General features: G+C 46.1%; 1 protein-coding gene across 1 annotated transcript in view; it reads right to left on the bottom strand.

Annotated features, from left to right (window-relative positions):
• The window catches only part of RYR2 (ryanodine receptor 2), a 543,213-nt gene that overhangs the window by 36,434 nt on the left and 486,959 nt on the right, over nt 1-19,820 (bottom strand). The window contains exons 83-89 of the mRNA XM_032491926.1: nt 18,988-19,067; nt 15,935-16,011; nt 15,088-15,161; nt 5,203-5,283; nt 4,393-4,481; nt 2,885-3,013; nt 581-685 (exon numbers count right to left, since the gene is read on the bottom strand). Of these exons, the coding sequence (XP_032347817.1) occupies nt 581-685; nt 2,885-3,013; nt 4,393-4,481; nt 5,203-5,283; nt 15,088-15,161; nt 15,935-16,011; nt 18,988-19,067 (635 nt within the window). The remainder of the gene's footprint in view (nt 1-580; nt 686-2,884; nt 3,014-4,392; nt 4,482-5,202; nt 5,284-15,087; nt 15,162-15,934; nt 16,012-18,987; nt 19,068-19,820) is intronic.

The raw sequence follows: 19,820 nt of genomic DNA, 5'->3' as shown, positions 1-19,820 counted from the left end.
ACTGCGTCAAAGGGACGTATTTACTCCAGGTTTACACGAAGACTTTCTTTTCAAGTATCTCTGAGCTCCAAATGCAGCAGAGCAGTGAGAAAACAGTGCACTGATGTTTTCCCGACGTGCCCCCAATTAGCACCACGACGCGGTGAGGACTGCTGCTTCCTCTGCCTGTCGGCGTAGCTTTTTTCTCTTCCTCTTTGACTTTCACGAAGTTAAATTTCCTGTTTATGGGTGAATGTCACCTACTGAGAACAACTGCCTGTTTATCTCCCTGTAAGAAAACTGATTCCCCTTAACAAGGGATTTGTCACAAATCCTTTCTCAACTATCTGCAGGGAGGAGGATTCCAGTGCGTGACCATCGAGCTGTGGGTCTATGAAGGACTGTAAAATGTACAGTGTTTGCGGACTGCGCTGTTTTATTTCTCCAGTAACTTTTTATTTTAAAAAATGTGTTTTTTTAAATGGAGAGTAAAAGACGTACAGAGAAGTAACCTGAGAGAGAGACTAGCCAAACAAAACAAGTCTGCCAGCGACCACAGCCTGCAGCCCGCCAGCCGGGACACGGAGGGCGCGCACCTTACCTGGGACAGCTTCATCTGCATGTGGGCGAACACGTGGAGGAAGCCCACCACCGCGTCCCACAGCCGGCTGTGGGCCAGGCTCTGCTGGTTCCCCGTGCAAGGGCCCTGGAGCGGACAGACAACAGCCGTCACCCCATCGCGTAAGTGCCAACGCACACGTCACAGTGGCGGGGACAAAACGCACTTAGTGTTTACGTATTTGCCACCAGCACGTCATCTGAAAAGGCAGGAACCCGAGAGGAAAGACAGTGACGGTGCTGGGATAACTCTGTCACGAGCTAAGCGTACTCTCCTTTGAAATGTTTACTATAATGGAACTCTCTCCAGGACTTCCAGGTTCTCTTCCTGTATGAATAATTCAGCACTGGGGAAAAAACGGTGAATTATTTCATTTTTGTCCGACTTTGGTTTCTTCTGTTTAGAGGAAAAGGAGGATAAGGTCCAGTCGTTTTAGCTAAGTCAGCTCGACCGGCAGTTACGCCCCGTCTGAGAAGAAGCTGGGTGATGCTTCAGCTAAGAGTACTTACTTCTTACCGCTAGTGAAGACCCTGGACAAAGCACTCCTGACAGAGGACAAAAACCCCTCTTCAGAGCTTTCATGCTGGTATAACCGCACGACAGTGACCCGCCATGCAGCTGCGGAGGTTTTTAAAGATTACTACCTAGTCACTGACTTTATGAGCCCGGAACTGCAGGCAACGGGAAGCCAGCTTTGCCCCTCGGCTCACACTGCACGGTGGTCTCTGAGAGCCACCACGCGTGTGCTGTAGCAGGGAGACTGGATGGATGGAGACAATTTCTGCTGAAACTAGGGGGCCCCTCCCTGCCCGGCGAGGGGAGAGAAGGCGAGCCCCGCCCCCCGAGGTGCTACTGCAGAGGAGCGGGGGAGCGCGGGGCAGCTGACAATCGCCGTCCCGCAGGCTCTCCTCTGCAGCCCTGAGCCTCGGCCGGGAGTCCTGCGTCAGCTCAGTCTCCCCCCAAACTCCCGTCGGCGTGCGCTGCTCTGGGGACACAGTCTGTTACTTCTACACTGTGTTTAGTCTAACGAAGCCGACTGTAAGTTTCTTCCTCCTGTTTTATTCTGCACTTTAAACACTCTGAGTGACTGAGTCAGAGTAATATATTGGCCATGGAGGATACAGGAAGGAAAGGTGACTGGGCTTCTAGAAGACAGCCAAGTTTTGCTTGCTGAGAAAAGCAGGGCTGTGTAAAATCTTTTAAAAATCTGCAGGTTAAGACTAGAAGTCTGCCCCGAGAGGAATATAAAACAGATTAATGTGAAAAAAGGTATATTACTCATAACATTTGGTATTTTACCTATAATAGGTCACAGATTATCAAATATAATTCTTATGTATACTTATTATTATAATATATATTTAATTACTATGTAATTATATACATGGGGGTGTTGTGTGTACACTGTAGACAAAGAATGTCACCTGCCACATCAGAAAACAAAGGACGCTGCAGCCACCACGCCCTCAGCTCTGCAGCACCCCCCAGCCTGCTGGTGCCCCCGAGGGGACTCAGGACGGAGAACAGTGGACACTGGCCCTGGACAGCTAAGTGCACATCGAAGGAATGACTTCAGTGAGCCCAGACGCTTTCATCTTCCCACACACAGAAAAGTGCTAAATTCAGTAACTTGAGAGGTCTGGTTTTCTTTAATTAACAGTGATCTTTTCATGTTCTGATTCCCTGGTTTTTTGGGAAAAAAAACCTCCTATATATCCTTGTTTCTGCCTTAACTCTCGGGAGCAGTCCCTCAGAGCTGACAGGCTGTCTCCTGGGTGTACGTCCTCAGAAAGTCTGAGGAATAAAACATAATTCTCAGCTTTCAGGTTGTACATTTTTTTTTCAGCGGACAACACACACACAAATATATTAAAATGAAGCTTTACAATGCTCTTCCCTTTTTTATAAAGCTCCTGTGAAACTTCTTCCTCATTCTCACGGGAACACTCTGAAGAGTGGTTTACGGCTCGGCCCCTCATTCCTCTCTTCTCTCCTTCCTTAACGTTTACTGAGTGCTCAGCACACACACCAGGCCCGGGGGCGACGCGGTCAGCATCACCCTGGGGCACGCACGTCCTGAAGGAGCTCACGACACCTCAGGCTGCCAAGTGGTGACGCAAGTTCACTCCGCAGAAGTTCACATCTCAACTCCAGATTTTAAATGCCTAACTGGCTAAGGCTCCACGGCAGGAAAACACCCGACACGCTGCAGTGAGGAGTTCAGCGCTGGCCAGCTGACTCCTCCTCCTCTCCTTCTTCAGGTAGCAGAAACGTTCGAATGCTTACCTGAATATACTCTGTAAGAGTGTTGAAGACTTGCTTTGCTACTTGAATTGCTTTGGAGAAATTCCTTTGTCCTTGCTCATCGATGACGTCTTTCCCAGAGTAATACCAATAGAAATCACTGATTGATTCCTGGAAAGGAGGGACGACAGAGTTAAGGCACGTTCGGAAGCTATCAGAGACCTGGCCAGCATTAGCCTCTGCAAGAGGAAAGCATTTTAAGTAACAAATTAAAAGCAAACAAAAAACATCTGTGAAGTAAACACTATTCTCAATGATTTTCCTGAAAATAAAAGATGGCCACATCCTCCCTAGACATAAGTAACAACTGGAGAGAAGCAGCAGAAACTTAGCTTCAGAAATGACTTTCTGTCCGTGACGGCCATGAACTTCACAAACACAGGACTTCTAACACTAACGCTCACTTGCCCACAGGGGCAGCTGCTCACCACGTGAGCACAGCAGTCAGACAACGGCAGAGCAGCGTCTCTGCGCTCCCGACACCTGGTCTCCTTCTCTAGCAAAGCCGGAGACGCGTCTTTGATGAGAACGCCAGGAAGCCCCCTGCTCGTGTGGCTGCCCCTCAACAAAAACTGGCTGGACGCCTTACAGACACGGACAACTGTAAACAAACAAACATCTAAGCAAGACCAATCCTTCCACACAGAACATGTGCAGCAGCGGCTTGCATTCTGAAGGAATGTCTGCCGAGATGAATAATCTAGTTTGGGCCAGGCGTATCAACTACATTAGGGTTTTGAGACGTGATTTTGAAAGCCACAAATATACCTTCAGCAACACTTCTTGATACATTTGATTCAGAAATGGACTTTATTTTCTCCATCAAGCTTTAAGGAAGAGTGTTCTGCATCAGCATCGTCAAAGATTAAGGAAGAAACTGAGGGTTCGAATTTCCAATTTTTAAAAGTACTGAATCTGACTTTCTCATAAATAAAATGAGGGAAATAAAAGTTGTGCAGAATCTCATTACGTAAGAGGCCGACCCCTTCAGATTCAGTAACACGCAAAACATCACCACCACATCAAAGAGATTTTAAGCGATGGAGTGTTAAGATGAGTTTTTAAATCAATTCAAGTATTAGAACAGCTGAAAAGAGCGAACCGTAGGCTAATAGCCTGCAGCGCGTGGGAGGCAGTTTGAAAGCCTTTCTTACCCGTTTTCAGTCATGTTTCAAATGTCCTTCCCCCACCTCTCTATCAACTGTAAGACGGAACAGTGCATGCTCATGCTTCACCCACTGAAAAGGAACTTGAAATGCCATCAAGCTAAAGACTCGGGGGAAAACATTCCCACTTGCAGAAAGAAACCAATTAGCAAAGTGAGAGCCGGGATCAGAGGCTAAGACTTGGGGCAAGTCTGATCAAAGACAAAATATCTCAACAAATTCTGTCCTCATAAGTCAGACACCTCACAACACGTCAGTCCGACAGTTCCACGCGGCGTGTCAACTAGCCAGCGCCTTCTGCGTTACTCGTGCCAGGCGACGTACCTGGACTCGCAGCAGGTAGTCCACCGTGGAGATGATGATGTTGACAGTCGTATTGTTGCCCGTCTGGGTTCTCAGATAATTTTGAAAATCTGTAAGATCAAAAGATGTTATTAAAGCTCACTGAAAAATCAAAAAAAGAGTTATCTGAATAACTCTCAAATCAAATGATGTCTCCAGCCAGGTGTAGTGTTTGATCTGACAAAACTGAGTAATTTATATTTTCCATAAAAAGTAAGGGAGCACCTCAAACGCACAGCTGGGTGCTTTGCAGAACGTCAATACTCAAACTTCATCAAGAGGTTGCTAACGCCTGCTTCCTGATCTAGGGCCCTAGGGCTCGGGGCGCGCGCCTGACCGAAAAGGACGCCCGCCCTGTAGGAGAGAGTAACTACATGATTTATTCAGCAACCTCTTGCCCCTCGGGACGGAGCTAAGTGCGAGGGACCGGTGGAGGCCAGACAGGCAAACAAGGAAGGGAAACACGCCAGGCTGCGGCACAGTAAGGAAGGGGTGAAAAAGCAGTGCAGCTGCACGGCTCCCCACAGACACCCCTCTACCCTGCACCTTTCCTCCCCGTCCCCTGCCCTCTCTAATGTAAGGGTGACTGATGAGAACGGAGAGAAATGGCGAGCAAAGGACTCTGAAGGAGGCAACTCCACATATCAGCCACCCGGGGCCAGCGCCTCAGGCAACGCTCTCGGACCGTCGGCCTAAAGGAAGCCGTGTCACTGGAACGCACAGGCTCCTGCTCTTGCTGGCTGCAAAAGGCTCCTGCCTGGGTGCCACTCGACGGCCTGGGGTCTCACAAACCTGAGTTGTGTCCCTCACAGAGCAGCTGCAAGAAGCGGAAGAGGTCACAGGTGAACTCGTCATCCTGCAGAACCTTCTCTCCTGCAGGAAGTCCAGAGGGATCGCTGTCACCCACCACCTTCGCCTGCCCACCCTTTCCATCCCCACCTCCGAAAAACTCGCACTGTCCATCTAGCATCATCTGAACCAAAACCAGTCACGGATCATAGCCACTTTTCTATCTGAAGCTCACGAGGTCATGCACTTGGCAGGTAGATGCACTTTTTCTTTGTAAGAAAAGAACATTTGAATCTTAACAACTTAGGTATCTCTCTGTTAAAAATAGCAGCATGGGTTTGGCAACATTTTAGAAAGAACCTCAAGAGATTGAGAGATTTAAACTGAAATTTTTCTTTTTTGAGGGGGGGAGAGGGGGTGAGGTGTGTGTAGGGGTGATCTCTGCATCTCTTGCCAACGTGAAAGTCAAATCGTCTTTGTCCCCAGAGTGCAGCCACAGGATTCAACGCAAAGGCACTCCAGGTGCATAGAAAACAGGGCCTAGGGCTTCTTTTACTGAAGAATTAATGAAAGGACTTCTGTGAAAACTACATGATTAGAAAATGTTTAGGAACTCATTTCAATGGACTCTCTCACTACTTGTCTCACAGGGCTGTCCCTGGCTGGAGCCTTCCTTCCAGGGAAGGAAGCAGACCCATCTCTGAATGCCAAAGTGGGGAGAAGGGGTTCGGTGGCCCCGCTGGGCGCTGCATCTCACAGCGGGAGGTGCAAAGCAGGACATCTCGGGGCCCTGGGAGCTGGTCTGCACCCCGAAACACTGCCTGTGTGCGGGTGGCAGGGGAGAAGTCTCAGGAGAAGTTTCAGAAGCTCCACTCACATTTCAGTTTAAATGTATCTTGATCACAGGTGACTTTGAAAGCAAAAACACAAAGAAGGCAACAAACGAAAAACCGGCACCACACAAATGAAAATTGATTTTCAAAGCACAGAGTGTCCAAGGGAAAACAACAACAGCCATCGACATCATGAGTGTACACTCTGGGTTCGAAGTTTGTTTCAAAAACAAAATGACAACAACAGATGCTGCTGGGCAAGTGGACAAAGGCACTCATGTATTTAAAAAAAGAATAATAACTCTTCAGACTGGAAATACTTTGGGCTAAGAAAAAAAACTATGCAATGGTCATGTGTTTACTGTAACTAAAATCATGAATGATCAGCATGACAGAGAGTTGATGGACTTACCAGTCTGCAGTCTGTGACTTTCAAAGTGAGAGGCTTCATATAATGGGAGGGTTAGGAAGCAAAACCATTTTGAAAACTAATATAAACATTAAAAAAAAAGTACATAAAATCACTGTACTGGTTTCTCTGTTAGCCTGTGAGCTATGGTGTTTGGTGACCGAGCTAAAACCACCACGTCTACCAACAGCGACCGTGGCAGGTCTGCGTGACAGATGCACGTCGCTTCGACTCGCAGTGCGCGGCTGACGAGCCCGTTCCTCAGCGTCAACGGTCACGACAGGACAGGAAAGAAAGGGACAGTCTAGGCTAATAACCTAGCATCACTTCACGAGCTAAATTAATCAGGAGAGTCTTTCAAATGACATTTAAATCAAAATACTATGAGTTAGCTACAGAGACTTATCGATTCTTTGCTCATGAACCCATCTAAAATGTTTTTTTGGGGGGGGTTGTTTTTCAGAAAATTGAATCCATAAAGCCATGTACATACTTTCAATGTTCATATATTCAATGTGGAGTAAGTAACCCTTGATATAAAGTATTCAGAACAGTCAACACTGAAGTAAGGACCACAGCATCTACCGTGTACCTGAAGGTGCTGTAAGCGACGTACACTGACTTCCAACATAAGGGTTTGTGTTTTGTTGGCAGGCACAGTATTTTCTGGACTGTACACTGGAACACACACAAGGAGCCTGACTTACACAGGACACGCTGCACAGAGTGAGGAGGGAGGGGGCGGGGAGGGGGCAGGTCAAGGCTTCATTTTCCATCGGGTGACACCAGCTCTCAGCTAGGGTGCTGCTGCTTAAGAACACGCTACTATCGGATTAAAATGCTGCCACGGCCCATGCTGCGTGTAGGTGGTGCAGTAACAGAGATGGAGGATGGCTTTATGTCTGCAGAAGGTACAGGAGCCACAGTCTCTTGTGATGTTAGCAAAAGAAATCCCATTGTAAGATGGAAAGTAAGGCTAACAATAAATAACGAAATGGTGTAAAATGTAGTTGAAAGTGCTCTCACAGTCTTGAATTTTTTGCAACAGTTGTATGAGGGCCAAATGTAGATGTTGTGAGGGGCAATCCTTCGGTTCCGCTTTTTAATTGTAAGGGGCTTACAATTTCCAACACTGTGATAAAGGGAGAGAATGTCAATGCTGTTGCTGCTGCTGAGTTCACTCTCCGAGTCTGAGAGTTCTCACCTACGAAACGAGTGTACAACGCACGCCGACCGCCTCGCCAGCCGTGCGCAATCTGCGTGGCCATTTTTATCAGCCGTGGGGAGGCTAGTCTCCCCAGCAGCAGTGGCAATACCACCAAACAAAGAAGAGAACAGAATGCCGAGGGGATAGAGCTGTTTGAACATACGTATTGAATGTGTTTATATTTTCAAAAAGCCACTTTAATTTTAATGTGCCAAAATATTTTAAAAAATAAGTATTTTCACTTGGAACTAGTATTAGACAGACCTTATTTATTCAAGCTACAGATAAAAAGTAATTTCTGTTTTAGAGATCTCATGAAGTTAACACACTTTTAAAGGCTTTTCTACTCACAGTTGGTTTTTCCAATTAACAGGAAAGTACACGAGTGTTTGCTTAAGTTCAATGAAAATAAAGTTGTCCTGACCTGGAAGTTTTACTTAGAATATCCACAGATATAGCTCAAAGTTTGCAGGCTTATCGCCAGACAAAGCTTGACTTAATTGTTAATAATTAATCATCAAAGCTGTTACTAACATTAATGAAATAAATGGGAAGACTGCTATATATATAAACAGCTGAACCACACAAAGAGGCTCTAGAGGACTGAGCTCCCCGTGCTGCAGGGTCTTGTCACGTCAGTATCTCCGCGGGGCAGAGACGCAAGGGGGAGGAGCACCGGATGTGGGGCTGCCGCAGCGAACAGTCCCGTCATCTGCCGTTAAGTGGACCCCAAGACCCCCTTGGCCATGGAGGAAGTGCTTCTGATTGCTAATCTTTAGAGGACTCAACGTCTACTTTGTATACGGCAAAACTGAAGGATTAAAGCTAATAAAAACATCTTTAAATAGTGAGAAGTCGAGTATTTGATTCCACGTGGGTAGCTGTAATGCTGTTGCTGAAATGGCTATAAATACGGCAGCTTCAACAGCATTACAATTCAACTGACAAAGAGTAAACATGTTAAGTGGATTCACAGTGAACATTCAGTTGGCGACTCCAGCGTGCTAGGCACTGTGCTAGGTGCAGCTTCTCTCCCTTCACTGCAGATTTCCAATAACCTACAAACGAGGCGATGCACAGCCCATCTGGTGGTCTGATGAACAACTGAGAAATTAAGGAGCTCGACCGCAGTCCTACAGCCGTCCACAGGTGAAGGACCTGACTTCAGTAAAGCTCCATAAACAGTCTTCATGTGTCTCCGGTGCGCTAGGCACGCTGTGGAGCACTGCAGGTAGAAAGACTAACAGACACGATTCCTGCCCTCAGGAAGCTCACGGTCAGGCAGCACACAGATCGTGTCGGCCCCACGCGGCCTTTCTGAACCCTGTGAGCCTCATACTTCACAGAGTTCGTATCAGGCATCGATCTTTGACTCAGTCAGTACACTTACTGTACGTTATTTAAACTGTGAACTCAGAACTTGGTTCATCAGTTTTAGAACCCAAGGAGAGCCGTACTCTAGATGTGTGGCTTTGGAAACATCAGTTCACCTTCCTGAGCCTGTTTCATCATTTTGCTGTGGAAATTAACCATCCCTTGACTTCTTTACTTCACAGGGCTGTGGGGAGAATCAAACTGGTTCAGGCAAGTACAGCTGCTCTGGAACAGGCAGAGCATGGTGGGAAATAAATGTGAAGTCTTAACGGCATAAAGTCGTAAGTTTTAAAACCTAGATTTCTAAAATAGAGAATTCCAGTGGGTTGTGGATATGATAAATCATTTATAAATCCATTTCATACATGTATTTAAATTAAGGTAACAACCTGACACCAGGGCATAAAATGCATTCCTAGATAATAAAAATGACCACCATGGGAAACTTGTTAGTACGGCCCATGGATTAATGAACAGAATTCAACTTAGAGGTTGGCCGTGGAGGAAAAGCTTTTGCTTTCAAGCATGACTTGCAGGTTGTCTCTCCCATAGACTTGTCTCTCTCTCTCTCCCTCTTTTTAATGGAGGGACTGGGGACTGAACCCAGGGCCTTGTGCATGCTAAGCACACGCTCTACCACAGAGCGAGACCCTCCCCACCTCACAGCTGCCTCTTAATGCCTTTCAGTTGCCATTATTCTAGTTGAAATCCTGACTGTCCTTCACCCGTTCCTTCCACCGACACCCTAACCGACCTCCGTGCCTTCAGCCTGGACACCCCTCTTACACCCTGTTGCTGACGACCAGTAAGGACACTCTTCCTGATGAAAAGACTGACCCCCGTGACAGTGACTGTGAAGAGCACACTCTGAAGAAGGCCCTGCCGTCCAGCACCAACCAGAGCCCCCCAGCTGCCAGGGAGGAAGTCATGCTGGGCACCGCCTTTGGAGGACTCAGCGTCTAATTAGCCTCCTGGCATTACTGAGAAGTGAGGAATCCCCCCATTTCAATAGTAGTAGATTCTACTGGAAGCACCCGGAACAGAGAATGTAGGAATTTAATTCCAGTGGATCATCACACGAGACACAGTATCACCTCTGTGTTACTTAATGGCTCCCTGTGGTCTAGAAAGAAGGCGCACCCTCCTTGGCAGGGCAGGGAGGGCCTTCAGACTGTGCCTCCGTCCTCCAGTGGGCTCACTGGTCTTCAGCCCACCAGCTGAGTAACTGTCCTCTGACGTTCTCTGTACCTTAAGCTTTGCACCAGCGGACCCCTTCCTGGGAAGCCTTTCTTTGCCTTCCTCCTCCACCAGATACGGTCCGCCGCAGTGCTTCCCCCATCCCCGGCAGCTAAGTGTCAACTAGGTTCTCTCACTCATGCGGAGCACTGTTCGGTTCGTCGTTTACAAGTCTGTCTGCCCACTATCTGGCCCCTAAAGAACTCCAGTGCCTAGGACAGTGTCTAGCACATAACAGTCACTCAGGTTGAAATGGGCGCTTTGAAGTTTAAGAACTACGCAAGGTTGTGGAGAAACCCTGTTCAGTGTCATGAGCCACAGGCTTTCCCTGAAGAGAGTCTACCCACAGGAACGGCAGAGCGGTGTAGCCGAACCTAGGGGTCAGCACTGGACCGTGCTGGTGAGAGGGCTGTCACAGTCCGCGGTGGGAGACAGCCAACAGATAATTAAGCACTAAAAACACTAACCAAGATTTGGGGAGCCAATATTTAAAGGATGCTTTAATTATCCTTTTGATTAATTAATTCAAATCAGTCCTTGCAGCTTTAACTTGACCATCAACTTCATGAGGTCACTATAAATATAACAGCAAGAACCTCAGTGCAGCACCTGGTCAGACACAGGTGGAAATTTAAAAAGCTTAACTTGCAGTTAATGTGTCACATAATATTTTTCAAAATCAAACAGTTTCTGAGGAATTGGATTGGCTTCAAACTTCCATCTTGCTTATGAGTCTAGGACCATTGCAAAATGATTAAAAATAAAAGCCAGAATCTTGTACTACAGTATAAGCAGCAGTTTGAAAGAAGGAAAATTGCACTTTCAAGCTCAGAATGAATTAGTAATGAGGTTCAATGGTACGGAGAAAAAAACAAATTAAAAATCCAAGGATGAAATGAAATTTCAAATATTCATATAAGTTTTTGGTTTTGAACGTCATTATACGTTAAAGAAAACACGTATGACTAAAGAGTATACGGGAAGGACAACACTGAGCACGTCACAGTCTACACACACTTGCTGAAGAGCCTTTTTTCTGAAACAAGAGGGAGGTCCAGGCTTTTGCAGAAGTGGGGGAAATTCGCTAAGGTGGGTCAGGGACGCAGGGCAAGCTGCACGGCGGCAGCAGCAGCAGCAGGGGGATGCGCCATTCGTGTGAGCCCTCACACAGCCGTCCTCCCGCATCCGCAGGGCAGAGGCAGCACTGTGCCACGCCCGCCATTCACGGGAGGGGCCCGAGCGTCTGGGGGTTTCGGTATCTGCAGAACCAGCCCCTCACAGACACCAGGGCACAGTTCTATACGAACTTGGAGGGGCACATCTTTCCTAATGGTATCTCAATGCCACATGAGAAATACGTGTAACCATAAGACGTTTTAAAGTGACATGAAGGCTTCAACAGTGAATGCAGAAATTGGTAACAGACTGGTGTCTCTGAAGGGAGACACTATGTTAAGTAAAGGGGCTAAAACTTCTACGGCAGCCAACATGCTGGACACAAAATAAGCCCCCAGAGACACCTGTGGGTTGGGGGGAGGGAGCTGGCAGGCGGAACCGGCACATTAGAGAGCAGGAGGCAGACCGCCTGCACTGCAGTCTTGACTCCACCACCTCCCTGGGTGACCCTCACAAGCCAGGTAACCCTCTGCCCCTCTGTCTCCTGATTTATGTAACGGGCGAAAGGCCCCGTGGGGAAGTGGTGGGCATCAAAAAGCTCACGCGTTTTAAGTTGTCCATTTTCCATGGCTGTGTGATTTATGGTCATTCTGTCGTCAACAGGGAGAGACTCAGCTTCACAAAGACATTCGGCTAGAACAGCGGTTTAGGCCCATCAGACTGTTCTCTCAGCACTGAGTTTATGCAGCTCAGGCCTCAAGCTCTGAAGCCACGACATCACTAACAGATTCAGACTTTTTCAGCCTTTTCTGTGTTCCCCAAGAGGGATGGCTGATTTTCTTTCTTCTATGGGGGTACAGACTTTTCTTAACCTGTTGCAGGGTCTTAAACAAAAGAATGGCCACGTAATGGAGATTTAAAAATAACATGCCCAAGGTGGCGTCAGCAGAGGCGTGCTCAAGCTGGGACACAGCACACAACTCAGAGGGTTAATGGGCAGTCGTCACTGGCTCTCCTGTTAGGTCTCGATCAAGGCAACAGCGTGTCCTGGGGAAGCACTGCGCGCTCGCGGCAGCCGTGTGGCCACACTAGGGACCGGCCCGGCAGTGGCTTCCCTTCGTCATCACCGTTGGACGTAACGCCTATCAAAGACGACGTGGCGATGGCAGTGCTATCTGTGTTACTGTGTGCGTCTGTCTGCAGAGTAAATGTTTGCTTCTCTTTCTACTGTTCTTGCAATTCGGTCTTAAGAATGAGAATTTGTTTTTATGTTAGAGGGTTGTTAATGTGTGGTACTTTGAAAGCAATAGAGAAAAGCTCTGTAGCTCCCTCAGTACTTGGCAGGGGACCGGCCGAGCCCGACAGCCAGGAGGAGACCGGGCTGTTCCCGGGCCGCCTGGACCCCCACTGGTTTCCTGGCACCACTGGGTGCAGCCATAAAGCCACAGCATGTCCAGCACAGAAGGGCCACGGGGGACGACTGCACATGTCTGTGACTCACTTGTTTATACACAACCGCAAACACAGGGTCCACAGAAACGTTTTAAAATGAAAGAACAGAATGAAACAAATCCAAAAACATAATTTAAATGTTTGTGGCCCCTTCATGTCTCATCTGTTAATCACTGCACAACCTCACAGAAAGAAAAAAAAAAGGAAAGCTTGAAATAGAAATTAAAAAAAACCAGGATGCAGAACAATGGCAAGTAAACAATCTACTTGTTAAAACGGTCTATGAAAGGAAAAAAAAATGCACAAAACTGTCACTATTAAAGCTGTACACAAAGTTAACAAATCAAGGAGCAAAAAAAGAAAAGACAGCCCATTTTTAATAATTACCACGCTCATGAGTGATGACTGAGGAAGGGAGGGTGGTACATTTACAGTAGTCGAAAGAAAAGGAAATGAGGAGAAAGAAAGAAGTTGAGATTTTGTTTTTGTTTTGCTGTTTATAAGGAAATTAAATAGAAAACGTGTTAATCAACTTGGGCAATTACTTCTGTGTGTCTTTTACAAAGAATAAACCAACCAGACCGATCTCATGTTGGGAAGTGAACAAACCTCCCATCAGATGGTCACTCTCACCGAGTTATCTCTGACTTGGGACACACACAACGTTACTCCAGTCTTATCTGGCTGACAAAAAACAGGAGGCCCTAAAGCAAACCTGCGAGGCCGCTGATTCTCTGTGGGAGCTGCCGGGAACAATGACCGTGAACGACTGCTGGGACTGCGTCCACAGCCTCGGGAACACTAGGTAATTACTGTCAGGAAAAGGAAACTGATGTCTAATTCCGAGAGAGGGAAGGCAGACTCTGGACAGAGAATTCTTCCATTTTCAGTTACTTCACAGCTGGGCAGCGCCCAGGACTCCTGTGAGACATCAGAGGTGTGCAGACAATGGGACCTGAGATTTGCAGAGGCTCTGGGTTCCCCGGATGGGTCCCCCAGGCCAGGCGCTGTAACGTCGGCACAAGTGTTTGTCAGGAAGAGATTTGGCTTAATATACATTTTCAGAAAACCTAAATAAATCTGGAATACCACAGGTGGCTTCTCTTGAAGGAAGCCAATCCAATTAAGTAATGGTATGACTGATACTCAATGGCTGAACCTACACATTCAAATGCCAAGCAGAAAATAAAATCACAGGAGCAATCTCTACAGTAGCAGCAGGGTTAAAATACGTATAAAGGATCGTCTTTAGAATACAGGAAGAAAAATGCGGCTAATTCTTTGTCCTATTGTGAGAACAAAAATATACAGAGATAATTAGAGTGATTAGTTAATTCTAAAATATTTCAGAAAGCCAAGCCGACTACAGATGGCAGAGGGGAGAAAATTTATTTTTTGCAGTGAGATTAGTTTTATAGAAGACCCAATGTTCCAAAAACTAATACACTGATAAGGTGACAACTCCAAACCAGACCAAACGAGCAAAAACAGATAAACACACAGGGCCTTACTGCAACTAAATTAATTTAAAAATCAAACACAGAATAATAAAAACAAATCAAAACCAAAAATATTGAAGATTTTTGTCTTAATAAATATTGAAACGAATGTGCCACAATAGTTACTTCTGCTTTAAATGTGCTGCGTGCTGAACTGCCCAGTTTGTACGTGTATTTCTAGACGGCAAAGCTCTAAGATGATGTGAGTCGTTACTTTTGTGTGCACGTAAGTTCAGTGATCAGAGTTATTTATACACAAAAATCACTCCTTAATTTATTTCACTAAAGCACTTGGACTTGCAAAGACACGTGGGCATGTGAGACGAAAGGGTCCCTGTGCTAAGGAGGGCTGGCAGGGACACCGGGGGCGGAAGGCCCGAAAGCATCACTGCCCCAAGGAGACTGAAGCAGCCTGGCAGTTACTCACGGGGCCCAGGAAAATCAAACGTTTCCTGATTTGGGTCACCCATGTGTCCTGTAATTGTACTGGTAATTCTCTAGTAAGGGACCTGTATCTACTCCCAGCTCAGGGGAGGAAGGGCCACCGACAGCAGGTCTGGAACAAAAAGGAGTCAGCGACCATCACGGACGGGTGGGCTTGTGTGAGTGTCCTACCAGGGACTCTCAAGTGAGTCCCAGAAGCTCTTCATCCACTGAAGACAGCCCTGTGTCTCTCCGCACTGAAAAGGTACCGACAATGGACTCACTTCAGGAGAGAAGCGGGGACAGGTGATGCTACTGTAAGTCATAAGTGGTCAATACCTGATCCTTCTTCCGTCACCATCCCGAGTCCCTCGGCTTTGTTCTGTCGCTCAAATGCATTGAGGTCGAGGACGCTGCAACAGCAAGGAGAAAATGCTGAGAGGGCCCGCAGACAACCCCCTTCCTCAGGGGAGCAAGTGTCTGAAAAGGCGAACCAAACGTCACACACGCTGAGAGCACACCCCACTTCAGCGGCTGCCAACCACACTTCTAGACCAGCCTCTCTCGGGGGCCCGCACTGAACTGAGCCGCGGGAAAGTCAGGCACATGGCGTCAGAGGCTTCCAGCTTCGGGAGAACACTACAAAGTTAGCACACATACTGAAACGTAATTACAAAGATCATGTTTTTTCCAGTTGGAATAGCTTATCATGTTAAGCATGTGTCATGTTCCTTAGTCAAATGTTGCCCGAATGATTTTAAATACTGTAAAAAAAAAATGGAAAATGGTGACCATAAACCAGCTGGTTAAGGACCATTTATTTAGGGAAGATGAGAAGTGGTCTAAAAAGCTCCCAGATCAAATGAAAGGGCATTTTCTTTTTTGTCTTTTAAAAATCACACACGACTCATTTTCAAGGATGCAAAATTCATGTTAATTCTCCAAGGTCCGTACTTAAACCACGGGAAGACTAGTTTAAGACACTGTTAACATAGAGTAAGTTAGTAATTAAGACGTTACTAACATCTGACAAGACAGGCTGTAAGCCACCACCTTTTCGCCCCACTTTAAAGTGCGTTTAATCACTGAAAAATGCTTCTGTGCACAAGTACCGTCAGTAACGTGACGCCACGACCGTGAGAGACAACCACTGAGTGGACCCACGGCGAGGGAGGCGCGTCCTTACCTGCACGACTGCATCAGGCCCGCCAGGCTCTGAAAGAAGCCCACGTCCTTTTTCTCCTTGAGGTAGTCGAGCATTTTCTACAGCAAATACATAAACCAGATGGCCACTGAACACAGGCTTGTTTTTTGTTAAATAGGTAAAGAAATAAGAAGAACATCCTTTCTGCTCTGACATAAAGAGTCAAAACCCCAGTGCAGACAGACATGCCGGACACCGTCTTTACCAGGGAATGGCGACAAGCGTGCCACAGAGAGAAAGCTGCAGGACATAAGCACGGCTCGGGACGAGGGAGCTGCTTTGCAGAACACCGTCAGCAGCACACATGTCCGGGGGAAATACTGCTCTCAATCCTCCTCAAGTCACTGTGAGGGTTTGGAGGTTCAGATACTAAGTTCAAGCTTCCTGGGAAGAAGGCCCACCCGGACGCCCCTCACAGACCCCCACACAGAAGTGGGCTCCTCTGACGGCACTGCGGCCCGAGGGCTGTGACCACCACGTGCTAACGTTGCAGACAGAGATTCCGTTTCCATTACTAGGGTCTTGAAACCCCCGGAATCATTTTTCTCCTCTGTTCTCAGAGTGATGTCCAGATTCTGTGGTCAAAGCTCTGGTTAAATAAAAACGCAAAAAGTGCTAAAGCAATGGTGCTCCGTCTTGCTAGTGCATTGTTACCTGCCACAGCGAGACAGCCACTTCGAATGTGGATAAAACGAGCTGGAGGTTTACAGTAAGAAGCTCATACAAGATGATAGGAAGACAGAAGGCACACCAAAGGTTTTAAGAACACAAAGATGCTGCCCATCTCTGGATCTTGAGACAGTCTGGTTATCAGCGCTGTCTAGAGGGGGCTTAGCCAAGCAGTCAGAATTTGGCAGTCATCTATTTCCAGAATAATATAAAACCAAGTATGTGAAGGCTGCATATACCCTGCCACACGCATGGTGTGCACGTATGTGTGCATGTGTGTGTATACATACGCACACACCTACACATGCATAGATACACACACACACACACACACACACAGAGCCGTTTAGGGTATGTGTGTGACAATTTATTGGTCTAATAAAACACGAAGCATTTATTAATCATTGGTCTTTTAAAACAAACTGAATTCGGCTTACAGGGTGGAAGGGAAGCAGTGGACTGTACACCTGAAGGTTTGGAGCACAAAGAAGAGATCTGCACAGACAAGTACATTTACTACATGATCTCTCACGGCTCCTTCTGGCTCCGAGGATTTCTGAATATGTACACTATACAAACTAAGGTCTTTTGAAGCAATGCAGAATCAAGGGGAATTATTTCTTGATTAAGTCTTGTGGAGAGATTAGGCAGGTTCTTTATTTTTCCTTTTTTTTTAAGTCACGCAGTCACTGACTATGGGAATCAAAAAGAACACCTGTCAATTAGATGAGAAAAAAATTCACCTTTACTTTTACTAAATTCTAACTGAACTTCAGCATCACTTTCAACTAGAAACCTGACGACAAACACAAACAGGATCAGTAGTGACAATGATTCTGACCCCAGTGACAATTCAGACATTTTCATATTGCATGACAGCCGTCGGAGCTACTTAAAATCATTTACACTGACCCTTTCTTCTCAGCAATTATTAGAACAAGCACTAGGTCCTTTATTTAATGAGTTCATAAAGAAACACATAAGGCTTTATCAAAACCCTGTTTTATAATATTTTGATAACCACAATTCAATATATTTGGTTTTCTTTGTAAACCTGTGTCATTTACTTTGTGTGCTTAGAAACCGAGAGGAGGCCAGAAGTGTCAACCAACTGTCAGAGGCTTAGAAAAAAAAAAGGAGGAGCTTATTAGCGCTCTGGCCGAGATTACGTCTCCTATAGACTCTTCTACTTCTAACGTGTAATGATTACACTTACAGCAAAAAGTACACAATTTGAGAAAAAGGTAGAGAGGAATTTTTCAACTATTCTGAGTTACTACCTAACCCAGTCCAAATCTTTACCAGCCCCAAAGCAGCCTTCACCGTTTCCCTGCTTCCCTTTCCTTGGGCTCCAGGGTCTTCCAGAAGCACATGCATGGCCCTGTCCCACTGCAGCGACTCTGAGGTTCACAGCAACTTGAAGTCAAGCCTTCCAAGGCTCTCCGTGGCCTCCCTTTCCCTCAGTTAGCCCTTTCCCTGCCTCCCTAGAACTTTCCCAAGGAAGAATAGTATCAGCTTCCTGTTCATAAACTATTCTTCCTCAAACAGAAGCCAAGATACGAAAATAAGAGGAAGATTTTAGTTTTAGCAAAACACAACCTGATACTTAAATTATGTTGTGTTTTGCTGTTTTTCAAGGAGCATAAGAATTTTTTCCTAGCTTAGAGCCACACTTCTGCCCAGCAAATGGTGTCCCCAGAGGTATGCGGTACACCCTTGTGACAGTCTGTTCCTGACAGTCTACTCGAATGCTCTTTTTCTAACATACACACAGACCTTGGCTGTCAGCTGGGTATAGAGGTTGCATCCTTTGCCACAAATGGGTGAAGTATCCAAGTCCAGAAACTGTCTAACTTTTAAACGAGCATAGTTATAAAACTTGGTTGGGAAGTGATTTTCTCATATCTTCAGAGGACAGAAAGAATTATTAAGTAGAAAAATCCTTAACAGTGCGTTCTGCTTACCTGTTAACCTAGGAGCCAGCTTCATACGGCATACGTAACAAAATCTTTAGAGTCAATCAATGAATAAAATACGTTACCAAACTAGGCTCCCTAGGTAAAACTATTTTTCACTACTGAAACAAGCCAGCTGGTTTATGCTGACTTATTCACATAAAGTGCACCATATGACATGACTTCAGATTTCTAAAGAGAGTTCCTTTCCCACACAGGTGTTCACCGCGCTACCCAGAAGATATTCGGATACTGGGGACAAGATGACCTTAAAATAAAGGCACATTTTACACAGAAGATGCACAAGTGTACAACTAATAATTATTTCAGGATAAGTAAAACAGCCCAATAGGATGGCTACAGGGTCGTCTGTTTGCAAAGCACACTCTGTGGGCGGCTTATCGACATTACCTGCTGCACTGTGGAGTTCCCGCCATTTAAGACAGCAATCCCGAGTCTCAGAGTAGCAGCCACCATGGGTCCAGTCTCACCTAGAAAGCACAAGAAACAGTGCCCCTTGCAGCGCTTCGCCTGCTCCATCAACAGGTTCCATCTCAAAACGCGCACCTCACCAGTCATCATCACCCCACTGCTCATCTGTATGTGGTGGGGGGGACCGACTGACACTGCTCGTCTGCATATGGCTGGGGGGACAGACTGACACTGCTCGTCTGTATACGGTGGGGGGGACAGACTGACACTGCTCGTCTGTATACGGTGGGGGGGACAGACTGACACTGCTCGTCTGTATACGGTGGGGGGGACAGACTGACACTGCTCGTCTGTATACGGTGGGGGGGACAGACTGACACTGCTCATCTGTATATGGTGGAGGGGACAGACTGACACACTAAAAAGTACTAAAGGAGTATTAATGCATATTTTGCCATCAATGTTTTTACTACATTCTAGTGTAATATTTCCATGAATTGAAACTATCTGAGTGCAAAGGAAAAACAAATAGGAAGAAACAACTGACTTTGAAATACTGACACCTAAGATTCAAAACTAACCACATGTACTAAAATAATATTGAAGTGAGTATGAGCTACTTAAAATTTTCTAAAGAAAATTTCTTTCCCTTCTCCCTCAATACTATGTTTGAACAATTTTTATAATTTTCATTTCATCACTTTTACCTTACCATGTTTATAGTCTTGATTTATTAGGATGACTTGTTGCAATTTTAAGTTATTCAAATAATAATAAAAAAAATTTTAAATCCAACTAGTTGTCTATAATTT

Source organism: Camelus ferus, chromosome 11, assembly GCF_009834535.1.
Source record: "Camelus ferus isolate YT-003-E chromosome 11, BCGSAC_Cfer_1.0, whole genome shotgun sequence".
Classification (NCBI taxonomy): Eukaryota; Metazoa; Chordata; class Mammalia; order Artiodactyla; family Camelidae; genus Camelus; species Camelus ferus.
Note: the sequence above shows the minus strand (reverse complement) of the source record. Positions and strands in the feature narration are given on the sequence as shown.